Source organism: Dendropsophus ebraccatus, chromosome 14 (genome assembly GCF_027789765.1).
Source record: "Dendropsophus ebraccatus isolate aDenEbr1 chromosome 14, aDenEbr1.pat, whole genome shotgun sequence".
NCBI classification, from domain to species: domain Eukaryota; kingdom Metazoa; phylum Chordata; class Amphibia; order Anura; family Hylidae; genus Dendropsophus; species Dendropsophus ebraccatus.
Genome location: NC_091467.1, coordinates 53,541,780 through 53,565,444, shown reverse-complemented (window position 1 = coordinate 53,565,444; position 23,665 = coordinate 53,541,780). Strand labels below are relative to the sequence as shown.

Sequence of the window (23,665 nt, the reverse complement as noted above, 5' to 3'; positions counted from 1 at the left end):
GGGGCTAAAGAATACATTTTGTATCAATGCACAATGGCACAAAGACAGGATGATGGATCCATTACAAGGAAAGTGGACGCAGACATCCATCATATGCAACGAGAGGTCAGGACTAGCTGGGTACATAAGACGAGGATGGCTCCCAAGGGCATCACTGTGCCGGGAGTAATTGGCATATACAGTGGCCACTGCTGAGCAAGGGTAAACCAGATAATTAGAACAATGAGAAATATGTGCCCCCTGGCTACACAGACGTGCAAGCCGTTTTATGTACTCAGCCTCCTGAGGTTATCCCATCATCACTCTGTTCAATACACAGTATTTCCTCAAAAATAACAAAACTCTAAAGAAAAAAAGTAATTGTATAAAAAAAAGTTACGTTTTATATAGTAAAATCCTTTGTAAGTCATTAATACATAATATAAGATTTTTTTATACTTTCTTATTCTATTTTATACTTCTTTTAATGTTTTTACTTATGTAATTACAGACTTTTAATATTTTACATTCATTTAATTTTACCTTTTTATTTAATAATTATAAAATCATTTTAGATACAATACATTATGTTTTATTTTGTTGTTGTTCTGCCTGATGGCACAGCCTCTTTCTTACTAAAACACTGCCACACCTTGCAGGTTGTATGCGGTACTGCTACTCTGCGGTATTTGAATTGGACTGAGCAGCTATGTTATATACTGTATGTGGACAGGTGTGGTGGATGTTTATCAAACCCTTATAACATCACTCTTTTTTCCCTTAAGTTACTTGATCTTATGTTACTATGTTTGTTATTATAATGTTGGTACCTTTGGATGTCTTCTTTTTCAATCTTAACAGATAGTGGCGTTAGAACGTCAGGTCTTTGACTTTCTGGGATATCAGTGGGCTCCAATCTTGGCAAACTTCCTGCAGATCGTTGTCATCATATTAGGTCTCTTTGGAACTCTACAATACAGACCTCGCTATGTGGTGGCAGTAAGTATATACCCTAAGGGTAGACTCTGTATATATGTAACAAAAGAAACATTCAAGAATCAGAAGTTGTCTCAGCTGTCATCATTTACAGAAAAATTACAGCCAGATATAAAAATATCAATATTATAGTAGTTATATTCTTGTACATAGGAGCAGTATTATAGTAGTTATAAAACAGTGCGACAGTGGGTAGCCAGCACTACGGATATCACAGGCGGGGGAAGTATCATAAATGCACTTGCAGCTTACACGCACAAAAAATAGACCCACGGAGGTCCACAACAGAAATGCAGCAAAAACGCACAGTTTGAATACTGGTGAAACACAGAAGTGGCACTCACCACTTTGGGTCGGGAAACATTTTTTTTGAGAACGTGGAACACTCAGCATGGAAGGGGGAAGATGGTAAAAGCAGTTAGCTGAATCAACAAACGTTTTCGCGCTCTGCCGTGCTTCATCAGGTTGAGGACACCTGACGAAGCGCGACAGAGCGCGAAAAAGTTTGTTGATTAAGTGACGCTACCTGCTTTTACCATCTTCCCCCTTCCATGCTGAGTGTTCCACATTCTCAATAAAGATGTTTTACGACCCGAAGCGGTGAGTGCCACTTTTGTGTTTCACCAGTATTTATATTATAGTAGTTATATTCTTGTATATAGGAGACAGTATTATGGTAGGTATATTCTTGTATATAGGAGCAGTATTATAGTAATATTCTTGTATATAGGAGGTAGTATTATGGTAGGTATATTCTTGTACATAGGGATCAGTATTATAGTAGTTAAATTCTTAAACATAGGAGCAGTATAATAGTAGTCATATTCTTGTACATAGGAGCAGTATTATAGTAGTTATATTCTTGTACATAGGAGCATTATTATAGTAGTTATATTCTTGCACATTGGGGCAGTATTATAATAGTTATATTCTTGTACATAGGGGCAGTATTATAATAGTTATATTCTTGTACATAGGGGCAGTATTATAATGCTTACATTGCTGTAAATAAGGACAGCATTATAGTAGATATATCCTTACACACATAGGAGGAATAATATAATAGTTATATTGTTGTAAATATGGGGCGGTGTTATTATTATATATTATTACAGTATATGCTACATATTTAGTGATATTCATAATAAGCTAAATGACTTAAAAAAAAGCCAGTGACCTGAATTGCCTTCATATTCATATCTGACCCACATTGCCTTAAAGCAGCTTTACTGTCATCAGCAGAATAAGAACTTTATTTACTTTCATCCATTCAGTAATAAAAGAGGATTATAAGGAGCTGAGTCATATGTCTTAGCTCTACATCCTTATTGCAGTGGCCCTGTGGACAAAACTAGAGGTCTATCATGTTAGAGTGTCTTGTTTTCAGCATACACTATTTTCCTTAGGATATATATGAAATATAGTTTGTTTGTTTTTCTTAAAAAAAAAAATAATAATTTTCCATTCACACACATTTGTCTCTCCCCTTTTTGCTCTCTCGCAGTATGCCATCTGGGCAGCCGTGTGGGTGACCTGGAATGTTTTTCTGATTTGTTTCTACATGGAAGTAGGGGATCTCTCCAAGGTAAGTTGTACGCCTTTTATTCTTGTAAGACCAGTATAAGAAACCTGCAGCCTCCAACTGTTGCAAAACTACAGTTTGCTTTGGTTGTCCAGGCATGATGGGAATTGTAGTTTTGCAACAGCTAGAAGGCTGCAGGTTTTCCACCACTGTTGTAGGCTGATCTCCAAATGGAATCTGTCACTACAAAAGCCCCTTTCATGTTGGAGCACCTCAACAATACAATCCTTAAAGTAATTTTCCAGAAGTAGAAAAAACACAGCTACTTTGTTGCAAAAACAGCACCACTCCTCACCTCAGGTTGTGTGTTGTATTACAATTTAGCTCCGTTTACTTCAATGGAACTGAGCTGTTATACCACACAGAACTTGAGGACAAGAGAGGTGCTGTTTGTGGAAGAAAGTGCTTATGTTTTTCTAAGATTGATAACCCCCTTTAAATATCATTTGATTTAAAACTGTGCTCCCCAATTTGTGTTTGCCCAGCTGTTAGAAAACTGGAACCCCAGCTGTCAGATAAAAGTTGCAGTTTTGAAACAGCTTGTGAGACACAGGTTAAGGATCACAGGTATATTTGTATTCCTGAAGTACCTATCAAATGTGTCTGCTATGCCCCTAATCTCAGCCATTCAGCACAGCACATAGAGGTCACATGATGATAGTCCTGACTCCAAAGAAACAGCAAAAGCCGTGTTACTGAGATCTTTGGGACACAGGGCTGTCTTCTTCTAGAACAGGGGTAGGTAACCTTGACTTTCCAGCTGCTGCAAAATTGCTTTAGCTTTGCCTGTCCAGGCATGATGGGAGCTGTAGTTTTGCAACAGCTAGAGAGTCAAGGTTCCCTACCCCTGTTCTAGACCCTCAGATGAACGTCCCTTTAAATGTATGTGAAACTGAAATTCAATAGTAATATCAAAGCTGCAGGAATAGTATTCAACAAATGTGCTCCACGTTGTTAGCGATGGGGCTGACACTGCTATGTGGGCAATGGAAATGAATGATTTGTTAAGGGAAGGGCTGTCATGCTATGTGTGAGACTATAGAACCTGGGAACATGTCAGGGTCTATTACAGGCTATCAGGATGGATGTTGTGAGTGCCACGCATCCACACTGCCACACGCTACTCGTGCCAAACATCCCCCATCTGCTGCTCCTGGAATGCCAGTATTTCCCCAGCTGTCACCAGGCACGCCTGCACTGCACACACAGGACGGTCTAAGATGTTTTAAGGGTTTTCAGAAGCAGCAATACTATGCTAGCTATTTTCTGAAGAAGAGGAAAATACTTTTTGTTGCTGGACTAAAATCCTATCCTTCCTCATTTTACAGCAGTGTTGTATATGATGCCATCAGAGTGGACCATACCAATGCTACAGAGCTCTGTGCCTGACGCTGGGGACACTGGTGGGCACTGTAGTTAAGATAGGTGCTGGAGATCCTCTGGTTAATGCAAAGGCGCTTTAGCAGACACTGTGACCGGATAGGGACCTTTTAGCAGGTGGTTTGAACGCTCTAGTTGAAGGTGGTTACTGTGGTTGCCCAGGGGCACTGTATCGGGCACACTGTGGCCAGCTTTAGCGGCACTGTCCTGGACACTGTTGCTGACTGGGGACATAAAGGCAGTGGATGGTACTGGGGACACTGTTGGGGGCATTGATGGACGACTAGGTAAACTGTGGCTGATGCGAGGCACTGTGACTGACTAGGGACATTATGGCTGGTGCTGGGGACACGCTCAGTAACAAGGACAATGACATAGCAGGGGTGCGCTCTCGCTGTTTGGGGCCACTATGGAAGGGGGAATACTGTAGCTCCACTAGAACAGTGTTTTTGAGACATTGGTGTGCCCTGGATTTCACTGCTGTTTTTGGATTTGCAACCCCCTCCTCCTGTGATAGTTCCCTGCTTCACCAGAGTTTTCACCTTTATCTGAGTCTAGAGCCGACAATTAGTGTACTTTGATGCATGTGTTCTAAAGGCATCCCTGCTCTATGGCAAACATTGAAGACATTGGTTGGTGGACACTCTGGCAGGTGCTGGAAACTCTTAGGCAATAAGGGCATTGTGTGTAGTGCTGAGGAATATGGTTGTTACTGTGGCCAGTTTACCTGTTGATAATCTATCCATTCTTTCCCATTTACAGGACAGTGACCTCCTGACGTTTCATGTGTCTCATCATCAGTCTTGGTGGAGTGAGCATGGCCCAGGATGTGTCCGGAAAGAATCGCCCGTTACTGGAATGCCCGGATTGGAAAGTCACTCTTATGTATCAGTGGTTGGATGTGCCATAGAATACCAGTACATTGAGGTGTTACATAGTGCCACACAGATACTGCTCTCGGTAAGACCAATCTTGTATACAGTTTTTCGCCAATTCTATCTGAAAAAAATGTATAGCAGGGTATAACCTAAGTATGCAAAGTAGAGCTACTGTGTGTGTATTTCTCCGTAGTCGTCTTGCTTCATTTCTAGTCAATAGACATTTTATCATCACATCTTCCCATCCCGGATCTCTTGTTCTATGGTTGGCAGCCGCTCTGATGAATTATTCACAGAATAATGATCTAGAACGGCCCCCTCCCTGACATGCCTCTCCTCTCCCCTTCTCGCCTTTGTGTGTCAGATCGCTCCCATTCTGCACCTCCGCTGAGGACACCGCCCTGGGCTGGCAAACTGTAAAATGAACAGGAACAAATGAGGTCCCTACTACCGAATGCCATTCATATCAGCAGCAATTATCTGTCCTGGACACATAACACTGACTGGGCCATTATATACTGCACAAATGTTTGCTCCCCTGTAAATAAGCCCCATTTTATATTATTTCTGACAACCCATAAATCTATTAATAAACTGACAAATGTCTTTATGTGTCCATAATAAGTGCAGTAATATACAATGAACAGCCATGTTATCAGAGACCCCTTGCCCTTATGATGAACAGTTGGTATTCCCGGAGTGCAGTATAGAATCCAGTGATCAGCTCTCTAGGGATCAGTCTCTGTGAATCATTAAATGGGAAAATCCAGTGATAGGAGCGACTTGGAGCGAGGCTGGGTTATTGGGGCTCGATAAGCTGAGGTCAGGATATCACTGCCAACCTTGTAGGGTTTCCCGAGTGACCCGCTCTCCACCTCCACCAGTGATTTCAAAACATCCAATGATGCATAATTCCTGCCGGAAATGGAAGCTTAGTATAGCTAGTATAGGGTTTATACTTAGCTTTCATTTCTGGCGGGAACATCACGTCACTGGATGTTTTGAAATCACTGGCAGCAGCTTTAATACCTTGAGCAGTTAGCTCCATATCTCTGTGGAAAAATATGGCCTTGTCAGGTGGTTCCACATCTCTGTGGGGAAAACATGGCCTAGTCAGATGAATCCAGATCTCTGTGGAGTAACATGGCCTAGTCATATGCATCCAGATCTCTGTGGAGAAACATGTCTTAGTCAGGTGGATCCACATCTTTGTGGAGAAGGATTGCCTAGTCAAATGGATCCAGATTTCTGTGGAGAGACATGGCCAAGTCAGGTGGATCCATATCTCTGTGGGGAAAACATGGCCTAGTCAGATGAATCCAGATCTCTGTGGAGTAACATGGCCTAGTCATATGCATCCAGATCTCTGTGGAGAAACATGTCTTAGTCAGGTGGATCCACATCTTTGTGGAGAAGGATTGCCTAGTCAAATGGATCCAGATTTCTGTGGAGAGACATGGCCAAGTCAGGTGGATCCATATCTCTGTTGGGAAACATGGCCTTGTCAGATTGATCCAGATCTCTGTGGAGAAACATGGCCTTGTCAGATTGATCCAGATCTCTGTGGAGAAACATGGCCTTGTCAGATGGATCCAGATCTCTGTGTAGAAACATGGCCTGTCAGATAAATTTTGGCATAAATAGTATAAATTATTCACCCTCGATGGGTATGGACAGTTTAGGATTTTGGAGGAGGTGTAATAGTGTGGGGAATGTTTTCTTGGTGCACCTTACTCTGAATATATATTATATTAAGCAAATGTCTGATATTTGGGGGTATCAATTCTGATTGGGGTCCTATAGACCAGCATTGCAGGGGCCCTTGGACTACAAATTGTGCACCCCTGCTATAGATAAATTGTGAGCACTCAGCAGAATGATGTGTAGAAATTCTTTCTCATACTAACATTTAGAGCAGGGACATCCAGACACGTTTGACTTTCTTTATTACTATAATAGAAGTTCTGACCTGTATATTGCACTGCAAATATCCCCTGCTGCTTGTGACCTTTCCTATGTCTGCTCTGCGCTGTAGAAGACTCCTCCATGCTCCCCTCCCTGACACCTCCTGACTCCAAGACATTCCTCAGCCAATCCCCTATCATCCCCACATCCAGCTGTGCAGGGTCAGGCATTCCTGCTGCTAGAACTGACTTTCCCTGCATATTCCTGCCATGTTCACTACTTGTTTTAATTACAACATATTGGGTTTCATCAGCCTAGGAGGAGATATATTATAGGACAATTTCGGTCTCAGTTAACCTGACGGGTCAGTAAACATTCCTGAGTTACATGGTAATAACCTTCTATACTAAAGGATTTGTTCAGGATAAATTACAGATTTTATATTTCCTAAGGGCACATGCACATGGCTGGATTACTGTGGAGGAGTCTTATATTCAGAGCAAAGAACAGTATCAAAGATCATGAAAGCCTTTTCAAAGACAAGCTTAATATAGCCACTATAATACTGCCGTCTGTGTACAAAAATAAGTTGGCTAGAATACTGCTTCTAAGTACAAAAATATAACTACTATAATACACCGTAGAGACAGATGCTGGCACTTTTGGAAAAGAGATGCTTCAGTGTGAACCAGGACCAAGGAAAGTACTGTGGCAATAAAATAAATAGTCCAACACTCACAGAGGATCCGTAGTTTATTTCTAGTGAGCAACACAGGGAATGGTAGAAGTGAAACAGGTGCGGGTTCTTGGTATGGACGTTTTGGGGTTAACCCCTTTCCTGGCCAGAAGAAGGTGTTAACCCCGAAACTGCTAAAGACTCCTCTATGCTCCCTAACTCCTGGCAGAGGAAGGGGAACCCTGAAAAAGCTGTCCCAGGACGCGTGTTTCACATGCAATGTCTCCCTTCCTGGGAGCGCTCTACTCTACGGATTTTCTACTTTTATATAGCTCATGCTGGTTTTCATCTGAGCACCGCCACTGTGACATATCTTTGACTCCATTGATCCTGGGCACATATAAAGGACTAAACACGTTGTTTGTAACTAGTGCGGGTCTGTCTCTATCAAATAACTACTATAATACTGCTCCTATATACAAGGATATAACTACTACTGTATAATACAGCTCCTATATACAAGAATATAACTACTATATTACTGCCTCCTATATACAAGAATATGAATATTATAATACTGCTCCTATGTACAGGAATATAACTACTATAATACTGCCTTCTATATACAAGAATATAACTACTATAATACTGCTCCTATATACAAGAATATAACTACTATAATGGAGAGAAGAGTGCAGCTGCACCTCACACCTATGGCTGATACTAAAGCCGCTAAGCTACTTTAAACACAAACACCAGGTATTTGGTATACAATTTGATCAAACCATACTGCCCCGTGTACCCCGAGCAGGTATCCTGGTTCACACGGGTCCCTACGCTAACTCTGTACCGTGTCAGTCAGTGACTGCCTCCCCTACAAGGCGTGCACATACTGGGAAGTGAGGCCATGGAGTGGCCCTGCAACCCCACTGTCACAGGACCAAACCCAAAATGCCCCACACAGGCCCTGCCGGCACCGCCGGCAGAGAACGTTGCCCCCAAATGACACAAATATGAATATGGTATTACACTCACCACACTGCTGCAGACAGAATGGGAAAACATAGAGGTACTGACGAGTGAGCACAGGTGTGTTCTGCTAATTTGGGTCACGTGGGTCTTATGAAGGGGAGTGCCAACTGCTGAGAGAGGGAGAGTTACAAAATGTGAAATGGAGAGAAGAGTGCAGCTGCACCTCACACCTATGGCTGATACTAAAGCCGCTAAGCTACTTAAAAACAAACACCAGGAATTTGGTATACAATTTGATCAAAGCATACTGCCCCGTGTACCCTGTGCAGGTATCCTGGTTCACACGGGTCCCTACACTAAATACTATAATACTGCCTTCTATATACAAGAATATAACTACTATAATACTGCTCCTATATACAAGAATATAACTACTATAATATGCACAAGCCAAAAAGACAGAAATGGCTGCACATCGCACCCATGGCTGACACGAAAGCTTATTCAGCTATATTTAAAACCAACATCAGAAGTTAGTTTATAATTTGGCCAAACCATATTGCCTCATGTACCACGTGCAGGTCTTCTGATACACGAGTCCCTAACCAAAAAACATCACTGTGCCGGTCAGCGACCACAATCCCCGCAAAACGTGCGCAAGCAGAGAAGGGGGGCCACGGAATGGCCCTGCAACCCCATTGTCACAGGTACAGACCCTAAAGGGCCCCCCGAACCCCACAGGCGCCACCGGCGGAAAAAGTGGACGCCAAGCAACACAAGTGTGAACAAGCTCTTACCTCTCTCCATTCCTCTGCAGGTAGAATGGGAGAATACTAGGAGATCCTCCCCTTATGTACACAGGTGCTTCCTGCTAATTTGGATCACATGGGTCTTACAAAGCACAAGTGCTAGCCACAATGAAAAAAGGGACAGAATACATAAAATATGCACAAGCCAAAAAGACAGAAATGGCTGCACATCGCACCCATGGCTGACACGAAAGCTTATTCAGCTACATTTAAAACCAACATCAGAAGTTAGTATATAATTTGGCCAAACCATATTGCCTACTGTACCACGTGCAGTTCTTCTGATACACATGAGTCCCTAACCAAAAAACATCACTGTGCCGGTCAGCGACCACAATCCCCGCAAAATCCCTGTGCTTGCGCACGTTTTGCGCTCTGATGAATTATTCACAGAATAATGATCTAGAACGGCCCACTCCCTGACATGCCATCACTGTGCCGGTCAGCGACCACAGTCCCCGCAAAATCCCTGTGCTTGCGCACGTTTTGCGCTCTGATGAATTATTCACAGAATAATGATCTAGAACGGCCCACTCCCTGACATGCCATCACTGTGCCGGTCAACGACCACAATCCCCGCAAAATCCCTGTGCTTGCGCACGTTTTGCGGGGATTGTGGTCGCTGACCGGCACAGTGATGTTTTTTGGTTAGTGACTCGTGTATCAGAAGACCTGCACGTGGTACATGAGGCAATATGGTTTGGCCAAATTATATACTAACTTCTGATGTTGGTTTTAAATGTAGCTGAATAAGCTTTCGTGTCAGCCATGGGTGCGATGTGCAGCCATTTCTGTCTTTTTGGCTTGTGCATATTTTATGTATTCTGTCCCTTTTTTCATTGTGGCTAGCACTTGTGCTTTGTAAGACCCATGTGATCCAAATTAGCAGGAAGCACCTGTGTACATAAGGGGAGGATCTCCTAGTATTCTCCCATTCTACCTGCAGAGGAATGGAGAGAGAGGTAAGAGCTTGTTCACACTTGTGTTGCTTGGCGTCCACTTTTTCTGCCGGTGGCGCCTGTGGGGTCTGGGGGGGCCTTTTAGGGTCTGGTCCTGTGACAATGGGGTTGCAGGGCCATTCCGTGGCCCCCTTCTCTGCTTGCGCACGTTTTGCGGGGATTGTGGTCGCTGACCGGCACAGTGATGTTTTTTGGTTAGGGACTCATGTGTATCAGAAGACCTGCACGTGATACATGAGGCAATATGGTTTGGTGGTTTGGCCAAATTATATACTAACTTCTGATGTTGGTTTTAAATGTAGCTGAATAAGCTTTCGTGTCAGCCATGGGTGCGATGTGCAGCCATTTCTGTCTTTTTGGCTTGTGCATATAACTACTATAATACTGCTCCTATATACAAGAATATAACTACTATAATACTGCCCCCTATATATAGGAATATAACTATTATAATACTGCTCCTATATACAAGAATACAACTACTATAATACTGCTCCTATGCACAAAAATCTAACATCTATAATACTTCATCCTATGTACAAGTCTCTCCACCATGATAATTGTGTCTTTTTGCCCTTTTGCAGCTCCTTGGCTTTGTGTATGCTTGTTATGTCACCAGTGTGTTTACAGAAGAGGAGGACAGCTGTAAGTATATCTTTCTGTGTATGAATGTTTCTTTGTCCATAGATTTAGGGGTGGAGGTGATGTGTGTCCCTGGAGCTCTATGCGGAGATCGGTTTACTTTACAGTTTTTAGAGACAGGACAGAGCTGCGACCACCACTAATGCTTAGAAGACATAAACCAGTGTCCCCTCTAATCACTGTTTAAATCAAAATGAGCAGGGGGTGGGAGGAGAATAAAAAAGACAGTATGCTCACTTGTCCCCATGCCCGCGCTGAGACAAATGCACAGGATCCCGTATCCCACCGGTTGTCATCTTCTGCCGGTCTTCAGGTACGTCACAACCCAGGTTGAACGTCACAAGCAGGTGAAATTTACCCTGATCAGCGAATCAGTGACTGCAGTGGCGTCCCGCCGCAGTCACTGACTGGCTGAGCAGTGCATGCATCCACCGCGTCGTGACATAGCTGGAAGGGAGCTAAAAAGGCAGCCGGCTGGGGTTCAGAAGCAAAACGCAGCGCTGCATGGTCCACGGGACAGGTGAATATAACTTCTTTTTTATGTTCCTCCAGCCTGGAATAATTTTTTCACCTTACGTCGGACTTCTCCTTTAACCTCTTCTCTTCTGTCCAGTTACATTTCAGCCGTTTATGTATTTTTCTTCTAACCTTATGCTGTTTTTCCTTCTCTCCTGGTAACTAGGGATCACAAAACTATTAAACTAATTCCCTACTTAAATTAAGTTCTCACAAAAGTCTGATTACTATTGCAAACTGTGATGGGGAATGATATGTTCTTGGGGGTTCTGGTAGCTGGCCCCTAAGTGATCAAACATTGATGGCCTTTCCCAAGGACAGGCCATCAATATTAAAGTCTTAAAATCCCCTTTAACCAACCGTTGCAGAGGCTGCAATAGGTTTGGTAGTACCCAAATCAGTTCTTTCTACCTGACTATCCTATTACCAGATGTTTGTAAAAGTATACTGTATAGAATGCCTATTCAAGGGCACGTCCAGGTTAATCAAAGTATTAAATAAAGTATAAAGTTTTATATCTATAATTGTGAATTCACACATGGGAGATTTTAGTGCAGAAATTTCTGTGACTTTCCTATTCTTTTGAATGAAACTTGCAGAAATCCATGAGCTTCTTACTGAAACAATTGCATACAAATATATGGGGACACATTAATCAAAGATTAATCTTTTTAGCAGCATACACCAGCCGCGGCAATGCGTAAGTGATGCGTTGCTTCTTCCCGCACCTAGTTTCTCTAGTACCCGTACACCGGTCTTAGTAATTGTTCCCCATGGTTCTTATATTTAGTTACAGAACAAAATCTACTGTGTATGAATCCGACCTTACAGTCTTAGGCTATGTTCATACTACGTATATTTGAGGCTGTATGTTTGAGGCTGTATAGCAACCAAAACAAGGAGTGGATTGAAAACACAGAAAGGCTCTGTTCACATAATGTTGTAATTGAGTGGATGGCCGTCATTTAATGGCAAATATGTGCTGTTATTTTAAAACAACGGCTGTTGTATTGAAATAATGGAAGTTATTTACCGTTATATGGCGGCCATCCACTCAATTTCAACATTATGTGAACAGATCCTTTCTGTGTTTTCAATCCACTCCTGGTTTTGGTTGCTATGAGGACCTGACATGAGGGCCAAATACAGCCTCAAATATACATAGTGTGAACCCAGCGTTATAGTTAAACCTCTCACTATTTTAAATATCTCTGCTAGCTCTCCCTCTATAAGGACATTCATAACTAACATCCACGTGTGGGGTGTTTTTTTTTTTTGTTAAAGGAGAAGTCCAACGATTTCTAAAATGCAGGGGCAGGGGGGAAGTTGATTACGAGTAGGAACTTACCTCTCCTGGTGCCCGCGGTGAGCTGGGGACCCCCGCCAGAAGGCTTTTTCCCTGAGCTATCAGTCACTGACTGGCTGAGCGACCACTCCATCAGCCGGGTTGTGACGTGTCAGTGCCAGATATCTCATAGCCCAGCAGGTGTCCTGAGGCCGATCCTGCCCTTCAGCACAGGCACGGAGAGAGGTAAGTTCTACTTGTAATTGCCGGACTTCTCCTTTTATATAGGCCAGTGTTTGAAACAGTGACTTATATTCAGTGACTCACAGGTGACGTCTCCTCTGATCAGTCTCTCACTTTTCTTTTTATTTCTCATCTATGCGAGCTATGAATTTGCCAGAGAAAAATTTTATTTTCCTTGTTCCAGCACATAGTAGTTAGGTCCCCTCTGTGTCCCATATAGTAGCATGAAGGCCCCCATTAAATAGTTTCCTCCCATATAGAAAATGCCTCCCCCCCACACACACTCACCACCCTGTTAGTATACCCCTGTATTTCCCAGTAAAGTGTATCCACCATGTAGGTAGTCCCTGTGCTATTTGGCCCCTCCAAGTAAATAATTTCCCCAGTGTAGTTAGTCCCCCTGTAGGTAATCCCTGTGGTAGTTGCCTCCTCCCAAGTCAATAATATCCCCAATATTGGTAATCCCACCTTGAAGGCATCTCCCCTGTAGGTAGTCCCCCTTGTAGTTGCCCTCCACTGTAAATAATATCCCATATGTAGGCAATCACCCTGTAGGTAGTTCCCCCCATGTAAGCATACCCCAGTAGGCAGCCCTCCTCCATGTAGGCATGACCCCCTGTAGCTAATACCCCTGTAGGCATCTCCCCTGTTACATCCCAGGAGACAGCCTTCCCCATGTATGCATCCCCCTTGGTTGTTAGGCTCCCCTCATGGCAGAAGCACCCCTGCTAGCATCCAAAGGTTGGAAGCTCGTCCTGAACATACACTTTTTGCAGCTGAGCATTTGTATTCCTATCTTGTCAGTTCTCTGCATCAGGGACCAGGAACCCTGCAAGATGCATTTTTCCATCCATCATGTCTGATGATCTGGCATCTAGATTCTTGCGCAGGATATTTGAAACTGTCCCATTCAAATTAATGGGATCAATTCAAACATTAGAAAGGAGCTGGGAAGCCTGATATATGTAAAGGGGGCCTAACAATGGATTGTTTATATTGGATATAGATTCAGTGGCAGAAGTATTGAATCTTTTAAGAGGATTCAGCCTTTGGGTGTAAGCAATAATGTTCCTATTCACTGACATTACACTAAAAGCTTTACAATAGTGAGGAATATACATACCACATATGACTATAACCTTGCCATTAAGGATGGTATGCTTTTGAATGGTGGGAATACCTAGAATATTAGCAAAAAAAACCTGAATCGAATGTTTATTTGATGCCTTCGGCCAGTAAACAACGGACCAACCATGTCATCCATTATCCTTAAAGCATTCCTAATATTCAAATTATGCTAATTGTGCAGCACCACATACATCAGCCTCATCCACAGCACAACTCAACATGTCCGTGTCTTACCCTAATTTTATGGAAAGCCTATTACCCTGCCAGTATATTGTTGGAGAGAGGGAGGAGCAGGAGAACCCAAGGGAAATTCATAGATACAGAATTAGACCATATAAACCGCTTACAGATGGTGACCAGGTCAGAGCTAAGTCAAAGGTCCCACAACTGCTGTATAACCCCTCCCCACAGTAGTCTTGTAACTCATTGTCTATTGCTCCACAAATATTGTCCATCTCTCTGGTCACAAATAATATCACAAGAATATAACTACTACAATACTGCTCCTATATATAAGAATATAACTACTATAATACTGCTCCTATATACAGGAATATAACTACTATAATACTGCTCCTATGTACAAGAATATAACTACTATAATACTGCTTCCTATATACAAGAATATAAATACTATAATACTGCTCCTATATACAAGAATATATCTACTATAATAAAACGAGAGAATAAAGCGTTCATAACTTCATAGATGCCAGGGAGAGAAGGGATGAAGCAGGCATGTCCTCATTGACTATGCCCATAATACCCTATGTAAAAGGATGTAACTACTGTAATACTGCCCCCCCTATGTATAAGAATATAACTACTATTATACTGTGAGGTAGCGGCTCTTCTTATATCCCAGCACTTCCTCACATTAATCCTACCTGCAATCCAGTCTGCTACTAAATGCACCCACCCCCACAACTGGACCCCATCCCCCGCCCTCTTGTACACTGGGTCTGATCATTAGTAGAAATGTAGGTCATTTGGGTGATACAAGCTGTTCACCATTCAGTACCATGTTACATGTAGAAATCCAGGTTAATAAACATTTTCTGCATCCATTTTTCTCTTCCTTATTCCGACAAATCCCATCAATACTGATCCCGCAGAGAGGAGCCAGCAGCAGTGCAGGCACAGACCTCTAATGAGTCCCCACCCCCCGCCAGCATCAGGCAGCAATGGCATCATTAAGGACTGACAGTGACGAAGCTGCCCTATCTGATGTGCTGTACACATGTGATTTGCATTCCCTGGTATCCTCTTATTACACAGATACAGTGTTACCAGTTTGTCCATCCATAAGTAAAGGTTTCTAGGGGCATTGTTCATGGGAGGGACCCCTTAAGGCCATCTATATAGAAGTGAGCTGAATCCAATGGTCACTCCCTTTACAAGTAAAAGGCTGCAACACTGGGTTCTCACCATATTACTGAGCACTCACCTATTATTCTCACTGGCTTCAAGGCGGTTTACATGTAAATCCTTACTCTCTCTCCAGGGACTCATTTGGAACAGGTGGGTCTTATGTTACTTTGTATGCCACTTCTGATTGGCTGATTTGCCTGTGAGTGATAGGATGTTTCTTGTGCCAGTACTTTAAGCAGCCATATCTGTATAATATGATTCAGGGATGGGGAACCCTCAGCCTTTCAGCTGTTGCAAAACTACAGTTCCCATCATGCCTGGACAGCCAAATCATTTTTGCAACAGCTGACGGTTCCCCATCCTCCTCCTTCTGCTCATGTAGTGTATACCCTTATGCCCAGGGCATATTTCTTTCATTGGTCCTACAATAAATTCCCCAGCCTCCCTCTTCTGTCAATCATAGCCCAGTGAGCCCCGTAGCCGTGCCTCGGAGTTATACTCATGGCGATGCCCTCTAAATTACCCGTCGTCATCCATGTTTTGCATTCTTCCTCAATGAGTCATGTTCGTCTCTTCTCATCTCCACCTCCTCTACCTTTGCTTTCTATCCCCTGCATGTCCATTACATTGGTTTTTCTTTTATTTTAAGCATTTATTTCTTTCAGTTGATTTCATTGGTGGATTTGATCCATTTCCTCTCTACCATGTCAATGAAAAGTCCAATCACCTGCTGTTCAAGCAGAGTTACCTGTAAGTATAAGCCAGCGAGAAGCCATGACAGGGACAACCTGCTCACTGACCCTACTGGCGTTACACTGTTGGATGTTTGGTCAGATGGTTCAGTCTGCTGTAGTCCAGGGAACATATGGTGCCGTCGTGGCCATCTGGACAACATAAGGGTGTCTGCAACCTTTTGTTCCTATAGATCATGACATCATTGTCTAGTTCCAACACTCTTTACTTCTTGGGAGCTTACTGTATCAGTACTACATTGTCAGTTCTGTAGGGTGGCGCTCTAGCCGTTTAAGAGCTCACTGCATCATAATCTAATATATTGCAGCAAGTCCCAGTAATGCATATGCATTCATTCTGTGAATAGTGGTCAGCAAATTGACTGTTTTTCATAGCAGTGTGCAAGAATAGTGAGTACAGCTCTGGAGTCATGATGTAACTTAGGATCAGTACAGGATAAGTAATGTAATGTATGTACACAGTAACCCCATCAACAGAATAGTGAGTGTAGCTCTGGAGTTTAATACAGGATGTAACTCAGGATCAGTAAATTATATGTAAAGTTATGCATGTACACATTGATACAGATTTTAGGTAGATGAATTTCAGAGGTAAAGCGCCCCTTTAAATGTCCTGCTGTAGAGTCATAGCTCACAGGGATGACAGATTTGGTAAGCGTTTGTGCAGGGAATATGATTGCTGTCATTCCTGGAGAGTGATGACACTTGCTGAGGATTCTATTACACATCCCTGGCAGGAGATTAGGTATTGATCATGTCATTTTCATCTAGAAAATCATGATAAATGGCTGCTATTGCTGCTCTCCTGGTAGGTGTGCCATCAAAACCTTGTCACATGGGTATGACTGACTGGAATATCCAGACAGTAAATCTGCTTAGTAAGAGTGAACCTCCTGAACATTACAGGTCATGTATAAGGGCATAAAGTGTTAGGGTACTATTACACGCGCTGATGTGGGCCCGATAATAACTGTAAACGAGTGCCGATCTACTAGATCGGTGCTCGTTTACTGGGCCTATTACACGGTCTGATAATTGTTCAATAAGGGCTGCATGGACATTGCTACCGATGTCCTTGCAGCCCTTGCTTAAACTGTATACATTATCTGTCCATGCTGCTGGGCTCCTCCTGTGCTCTGCTTCTCCCTGGGTCCCGCACACTCCAGCTTCAGAGCAGCCTGTCTCAGCTGACAGGCTGCTCAGGCAATCACTGGCCACCGCAGTCCCGGCCTGTGATTGGCTGAGCCTGAGCAGCCTGTCAGCTGGAGCGCGCAGGGCTGGGGAGAAGCAGAGCGCAAAAGGAGTCCTGCAGCATAGTTAGGTATACACTTTGCATATCGTCAGCCGCCCAACGCTATTACGCGTAGCGATGCGTGGTTGGCGCCTGACAATTATAGGTCCAAACCTATGTCAACGATCAGCCGATGATAGTTGTCATCGGCTGATCGTTGTGTTTATTACACGGAGCGATAATCAGACAGATAGGACCAATAATCGTTCCGTGTAATAGTACCCTTATGCTAAGTTTACACGAGGCGATTATTGGCCGATCGTACGATTAACGATTTCGAAGTAACGATTTTTTTTTTTTATAACGATCAGTGTTTAGACGGTACGATATATCGTACGGAAAAATCTTTTGTGATCGCTTTGCGCTCGCGTGCCTGCAACCCGGCCCCACGGTCAACCGCAGCCCCCTTGTCCGTTCCGATCGCCACCCGCCGCTGCTCTGATCGCCAACGCCGCTCCTAGAATTTCAAACGGCTCCTCTTCAGCCAATCAGTGCTGCCTTGCATTGATTGGCTGAAGAGGGAAGCCGGGAATTTCAAACGGCTTCTCTTCAGCCAATCAGTGCTGAAGAGGAGCCGTTTGAAATTCACGGCTCCCCTCTTCAGCCAATCAGTGCACGGAAGAGGGGAGTCGGGGATGTGGAAGACCTGCTACGCGGAGCAGGTAAAGTATGGTGGCGGCGATCGGAGCAGCGGCGCAGGGGGCTGCGGATGAGGGGGCGGGGGCGACCGGACTATCGCGCAACAACTGTTTACACGGAACGATCTGCAAATTTTTTGCGAACGATGATTTAAGAACCTGTTAAAAGATCAAAATGAACGATTTCTCGCTCGGCGTTCGATCGTTTGCTGCGTTTACACGTACGATTATCGTTCAAATTCGATCGTTATCGTGCAAATTCGTACGATAATTGTTCCGTGTAAACCCAGCATTAGGCTGCATACCCAAGTGGAATGCATGTACCGGAGTCCCCCCGCGCCCGGACAGCATCTGTAATTAGATGCTGGGAGCGGGGGAGACTGTATTCATAAGCGCCGCTCTGTAGTAACAGCACCGCGCGGCTGATTCATTACAGCGCGGCGCTTATGAATACAGTCTCCCCCGCTCCCAGCATCTAATTACAGATGCTGTCCGGGCGCGGGGGGACTCCGGTACATGCATTCCACGTCCGTGATCCGTCAGGATGACGGAATGTGGGAATGCAGCCTTAGTCCGCATGGACATAGCAGGACTATGGCTCCAAGCGGTGTATTACTCTGTACGATGCGGTTTTACCACCAAAACAACCCCATTCAGATGAAATTCTGCAAAGTAATGTGCTGTATATGAATTCCCAGTTAAGAGTTATTCAGGGTCTGTGAAAAGCTGGGTGTTCATGTGCACCAAAATGTTCGTCAAGTATAAACCAAGATAACAGAGGTGTGCCGAGTAAAATGACATTATGCTTTCCACTCATTGTAATATTTTACCATGGGAACATTATACCCCGTTATAATTCAACACATATGGAAGAGCAGTTCCATTTTATGAGAACAATGGTTTGTTGTGTGGATGTATGGGAGGGGGGCTCATTACTGTAATTAGAAGGAAACAAGTCAGATTATAAAGATTGTGAGAACGGACACAATGCTTCTCATTCACCAGCATAAGACGTGCAGGGCTATATCTCCACACAATTCCTGCTACATCTAGATGAGGCTATAACTCAGATATATCAAGCAATATACCAATGATAGCAAACCTGCTCAAACGTCAACCCAAAACTCACTACTTATTAAACCTTAAGATCTCATTCACACTGAGTAATTCTGGTGGAATTTCAAGCGGAGCCCGCACGGCAGACTCAGCTTGAGGTTTTGCCAGTTCTATTCATTGGAGAGGATGCCTAGTGCACCTTACGCTGCCTTCTATGCTGCTTGTGATCCAGCATCCCGCTCTCCAGCTGCCCCAACCTCTGGCCACTGCTGTATCTTCAGGCCTTCTCCAGAATGATTGACAGCGAGAAAGCGGGATGTCGGATCACAAGAAGGTAAGTATGCACTGCTCTGGAAATGACAACAAGAATGTATACATATCTGTGCAGTCAATTTCCATGGCTGCACAAATGATACAATGATCGTTCATGCAGCCCAAATGCTCTGTTTCTCGTGCCGTGTAAATGTAAAGGGAATGTGGGACAGGTGTCTTGGATTCCCCATTAGCGACCAATCTAATGGTGGTTTTACACGGAACGATTTATCGTTCGAATTTGCACGATAATGATCAAATTCGAACAATAATCGAACGTTTAAACGACAAGCGAGAAATGTTCTCAAATAGACGTTGATCGTTCGCAATAATTCGCAGATCATTCCGTGTAAACATTCTTTCAACGATTTCACCTGTGTAACAAAAAATAGTAAAGGTCTGCTACACCTAACCCCTACGAATGGAGTCCACCCCCTTCGAGTGCACCACTATTCCCAGCGCTCACAGGATATAAATGAATAAATGAGTGTGTACCAATGTAGAGGGCTCTCTAGAAGCGGGTGATGTGTTGCAAACACTGTGAAGACATATGATTTGTACACCTATATAAATTGTACGTCAACATTTATTGCTTAAATTCATATATCATAATTGATAGTTGGTCATCGCTATAAAAAACCTTGTAAAAGGTAAAACTAATAGTAGAAAGCAGTCTAAATGCATAGGAAATACATAAAAATTACATATAAATGCCTAACTAGTATAAAGATAAAAAATAGGTAAAATCTATGTGATAAAAATAGAAATTTATGTGTATGTGGAGCCTAGTGAGGTTGCCTGCGCCGGGCCCAGCGCAGGCAGCTCACCTAGATGTATTTAGCAGTAGTCCCGAATCAAGAGGTCTGGCATGAGCTCGTATCGCTGGATGGCCGTTGGAATAATTATATTAGTGTCCTAGTGAGACAGCTTACTTTTCAGGTCATACACTTTGGGTGAAATAAGGTGATGTTTAAATGACAAATGGTGGAATGTCCACCTCTCACCCTGCCGGCGGTAGCTCCCACGGTCCAATATAGTATTGTAGCGGCAGTCCGTGTCTCAGTCAGTTCGGCTTCTTTGCAATCCGTGCAGTTAAGATCTAATTCAGCACAGTGAGTTATCTCATGCTGTTTGCGGCGTCCGCATGCATGTGAGCGCGCGCTCTTGCTAACTGCCGCTTGGTTTGAATGTCCAGGCAGATACGGCTTGAGTTCACCCAAAGTGTATGACCTGAAAAGTAAGCTGTCTCACTAGGACACTAATATAATTATTCCAACGGCCATCCAGCGATACGAGCTCATGCCAGACCTCTTGATTCGGGACTACTGCTAAATACATCTAGGTGAGCTGCCTGCGCTGGGCCCGGCGCAGGCAACCTCACTAGGCTCCACATACACATAAATTTCTATTTTATCACATAGATTTTACCTATTTTTTATCTTTATACTAGTTAGGCATTTATATGTAATTTTTATGTATTTCCTATGCATTTAGACTATTAGTTTTACCTTTACAAGGTTTTTTATAGCGATGACCAACTATCAATTATGATATATGAATTTAAGCAATAAATGTTGACGTACAATTTATATAGGTGTACAAATCATATGTCTTCACAGTGTTTGCAACACATCACCCGCTTCTAGAGAGCCCTCTACATTGATTTCACCTGTGTGTGAGATAGGCTTAAGCGATCACACAAAACTATTTTTCAGTACACTGATAGTTATTAAAAAACATGATAAAAAAACCCCGTTCACTCAAAATCGTTAATAATGCGAATTATCGCTCCGTGTAAAACCACCATAACAGAGGTCTCTTAGTACCTCCCCCCACACACCGGTTTGCCACCACAGGAAGGCTGGGTTCGCACTGCGTTTTTTTCAAAAAATGGATGCATTTGTGTGCATCCGTTTTGATCCTTTTTCCATTGACTTACATTGTAAAAAAAAAAAAAAAACGGATCAAAACTGAGTTTTTTTTTGACGGACACAAAAGTAGTGTTAGCTACGTTTTTGTGTCAGTCAAAAAAATGGATCCGTTTTGATCCTTTTTTTTTTTTTACAATAGAAGTCAATGGAAAAACGGATGCACACAAATGCATCAGTTTTTTGCAAAAAACCGCAGTGTGAACCTAGCTTTATATAGTATAGTACTGCCCCCTGTGGACAAGAATATAGCTATTATAATACTGCCCCCTACATACAAGAATATAACTACTCTTAGTCTATTCACACATGGCATTTTTTGCTGTAATTTTCCTATTTTACCACAGATTTTCCAATCGCTATAAACTAGCGCAATTTTTGCAGTTACTACAATGGAATAGTGCCACAGGCTAATACTGCCCACTATGTAAATTAAATGAATACACCTTCTGTAATACAGCACTGCATATATTCATGTCTGTATGACTTCTCTTTCTATGCTTCAGGCCGTCGTAAATGAGCTGCTGCTGGGCCATGAAGAGGAAGCTGATCTTCAGTCGTCGATTGTCTATAAGACACAAGTGCCACAATGACTTCCACCGTTACACTCCTTATATACCGCCATCAGGTAGAGACTGATGAGACGACACTGGAGCCGCCTCGTACAGCCAGCAGAGACTTTTGCTTTGTTACCTGGCAGTGCTGCACACGACCAGAGTGGTGGCGCACAGGAACTACTTATTCTGTTGGTTTTGCCAAATGGACTCATTTTATCCAAGGAGGAGATTAAAACTCGTCCATCTGCTGTCACCTTCCTACCTTTCCCACCTCACCTATAAGAGAAGTGGCTAAAGACGCCTGTGCATCCTACCTGGGGAATATTACAATACAGGGACATTGAGGAATGGTTGCATCCCTTCTATACAGACATCTTTTAGATTTCTACATCGTAGTAGGCAATTAGCCTCTTCTCTCCCAGGATTGATTTATTAAACATATATCCAATTGTGATCCTTATTCTTTATTTGGGTAAAGACTATAATCTGACACTTATTTACTTTGGCTAATTTCCGAGCGTGCAGCCACAGGTCTGCCCTTACCTTTTATACCAATGTGCCTGTCCCTTACTTTATCCTGCAGCACTGCTTCTTTGTATCAATTTTTACAAGTATCCAGGACCGGGTAAAAAGAACAAAAGAAAAAAAAAAACACAGCTACTTTCTTGCATTAACAGCACCACCCCTGTCTGTGTGGTATTAAAATTCAGCTACTTCACTGAACTGAGCTGCAAAAGTGCACCCAACCTGAGGGCAAGAGTGTGGCTGTTTCTGGAAGAAAGCTGCTATGTTTTTTTTAAGCCTGGATAACCCCTTAAAATGAAGATCTGATGCATAAACTTGCTGTTCGCCATAGAAGTTAGTGGGAAGAATTTGTAACTGCATATTAGCCCACATTTACAATGCTCTTGCCTGTTTTGGCTCTAAAAAGGAAACACCCGATGTAAACTAAAATATGTTCAGCTGATAAAGCCATATTACACTGCATGATAGAGAAGGAAGTGAGCACCGACCTATTAGATCAGTGCTCACTTCCTGCCTGTGCCATTTCATGCACAGATGGGGAGGGGATTCCCAGGGACGATCCTTAGATCATCCAGGCAGCCCATTGGTGGTAATTGGTTAGTTATGATGGATAATCGCGTCCGATCCCTTTGTTTTGAGAGAGATAAGCTGCAGCCAGAGCTTACCCCATCCCATTGAGAGCACAAACGCTCAGCTGTGCTGAACGTTCCTATGTGGGGAGGACAGGTAGGAGTCCGAGACATAACTCACAGCTGTCCTTCTACAGCTGTGTGTTCACAGACAAGGAGCTGTCACATCAGGACCCAGATTACTCTGAGTGAAATAAAACCTCAGCGGATCCAATCATTTCTTAAACTTAAAAAGTAAAGTTCCACAAATATTGTTAATAGCCCATAATAAAATATGTACTCTACACCCCAGACTGTGCCATACAACAATCAGTATGGAGTGGCAAAATTCATCAGAAACAATTAAGAGGTAGCTAGTATTGTTTAGAATTTGGGCCCCACACACTTTAAGACAAACAATTATCCCCTATTTGGTTACCAATAGTGCTGGCAACATCATGCAGCTAATCGCTAATGCATGGGGGTGCAATTTTTCAGATACATACAGAAACACAGCCTATTAGGCTCGGTAACAAGTGCTGATCAGCGAGACTGGCGCTAGTTTACCCTGCAAAGTAGTCTGAGCCACTGTGATACATCTGGAGCATTTAATATATATATATATATTTTATATTTATTCTCTCTCTATCTATCTATCTATCTATATAAATACAATT

At 43.0% G+C, this 23,665-nt stretch overlaps 1 protein-coding gene across 11 annotated transcripts in view; it reads left to right on the top strand.

The window, feature by feature from the left end:
* Positions 1–22,309, top strand: part of NKAIN4 (sodium/potassium transporting ATPase interacting 4) — a 104,856-nt gene extending 82,547 nt beyond the window's left edge. For 7 of the 11 annotated variants that reach the window (XM_069953584.1, XM_069953585.1, XM_069953582.1 and 4 more), the window contains 6 exons: positions 841–978; positions 2,480–2,560; positions 4,700–4,897; positions 10,721–10,781; positions 15,987–16,071; positions 21,805–22,309. In XM_069953584.1, coding sequence (XP_069809685.1) covers positions 841–978; positions 2,480–2,560; positions 4,700–4,897; positions 10,721–10,781; positions 15,987–16,071; positions 21,805–21,814 — 573 coding nt within the window. In that variant the 3' untranslated portion in view covers positions 21,815–22,309. The remainder of the gene's footprint in view (positions 1–840; positions 979–2,479; positions 2,561–4,699; positions 4,898–10,720; positions 10,782–15,986; positions 16,072–21,804) is intronic. The other 4 variants (XM_069953588.1, XM_069953587.1, XM_069953589.1 and 1 more) reach the window with 2 other exon arrangements.
* The last annotated feature ends 1,356 nt before the right edge of the window (positions 22,310–23,665 follow it).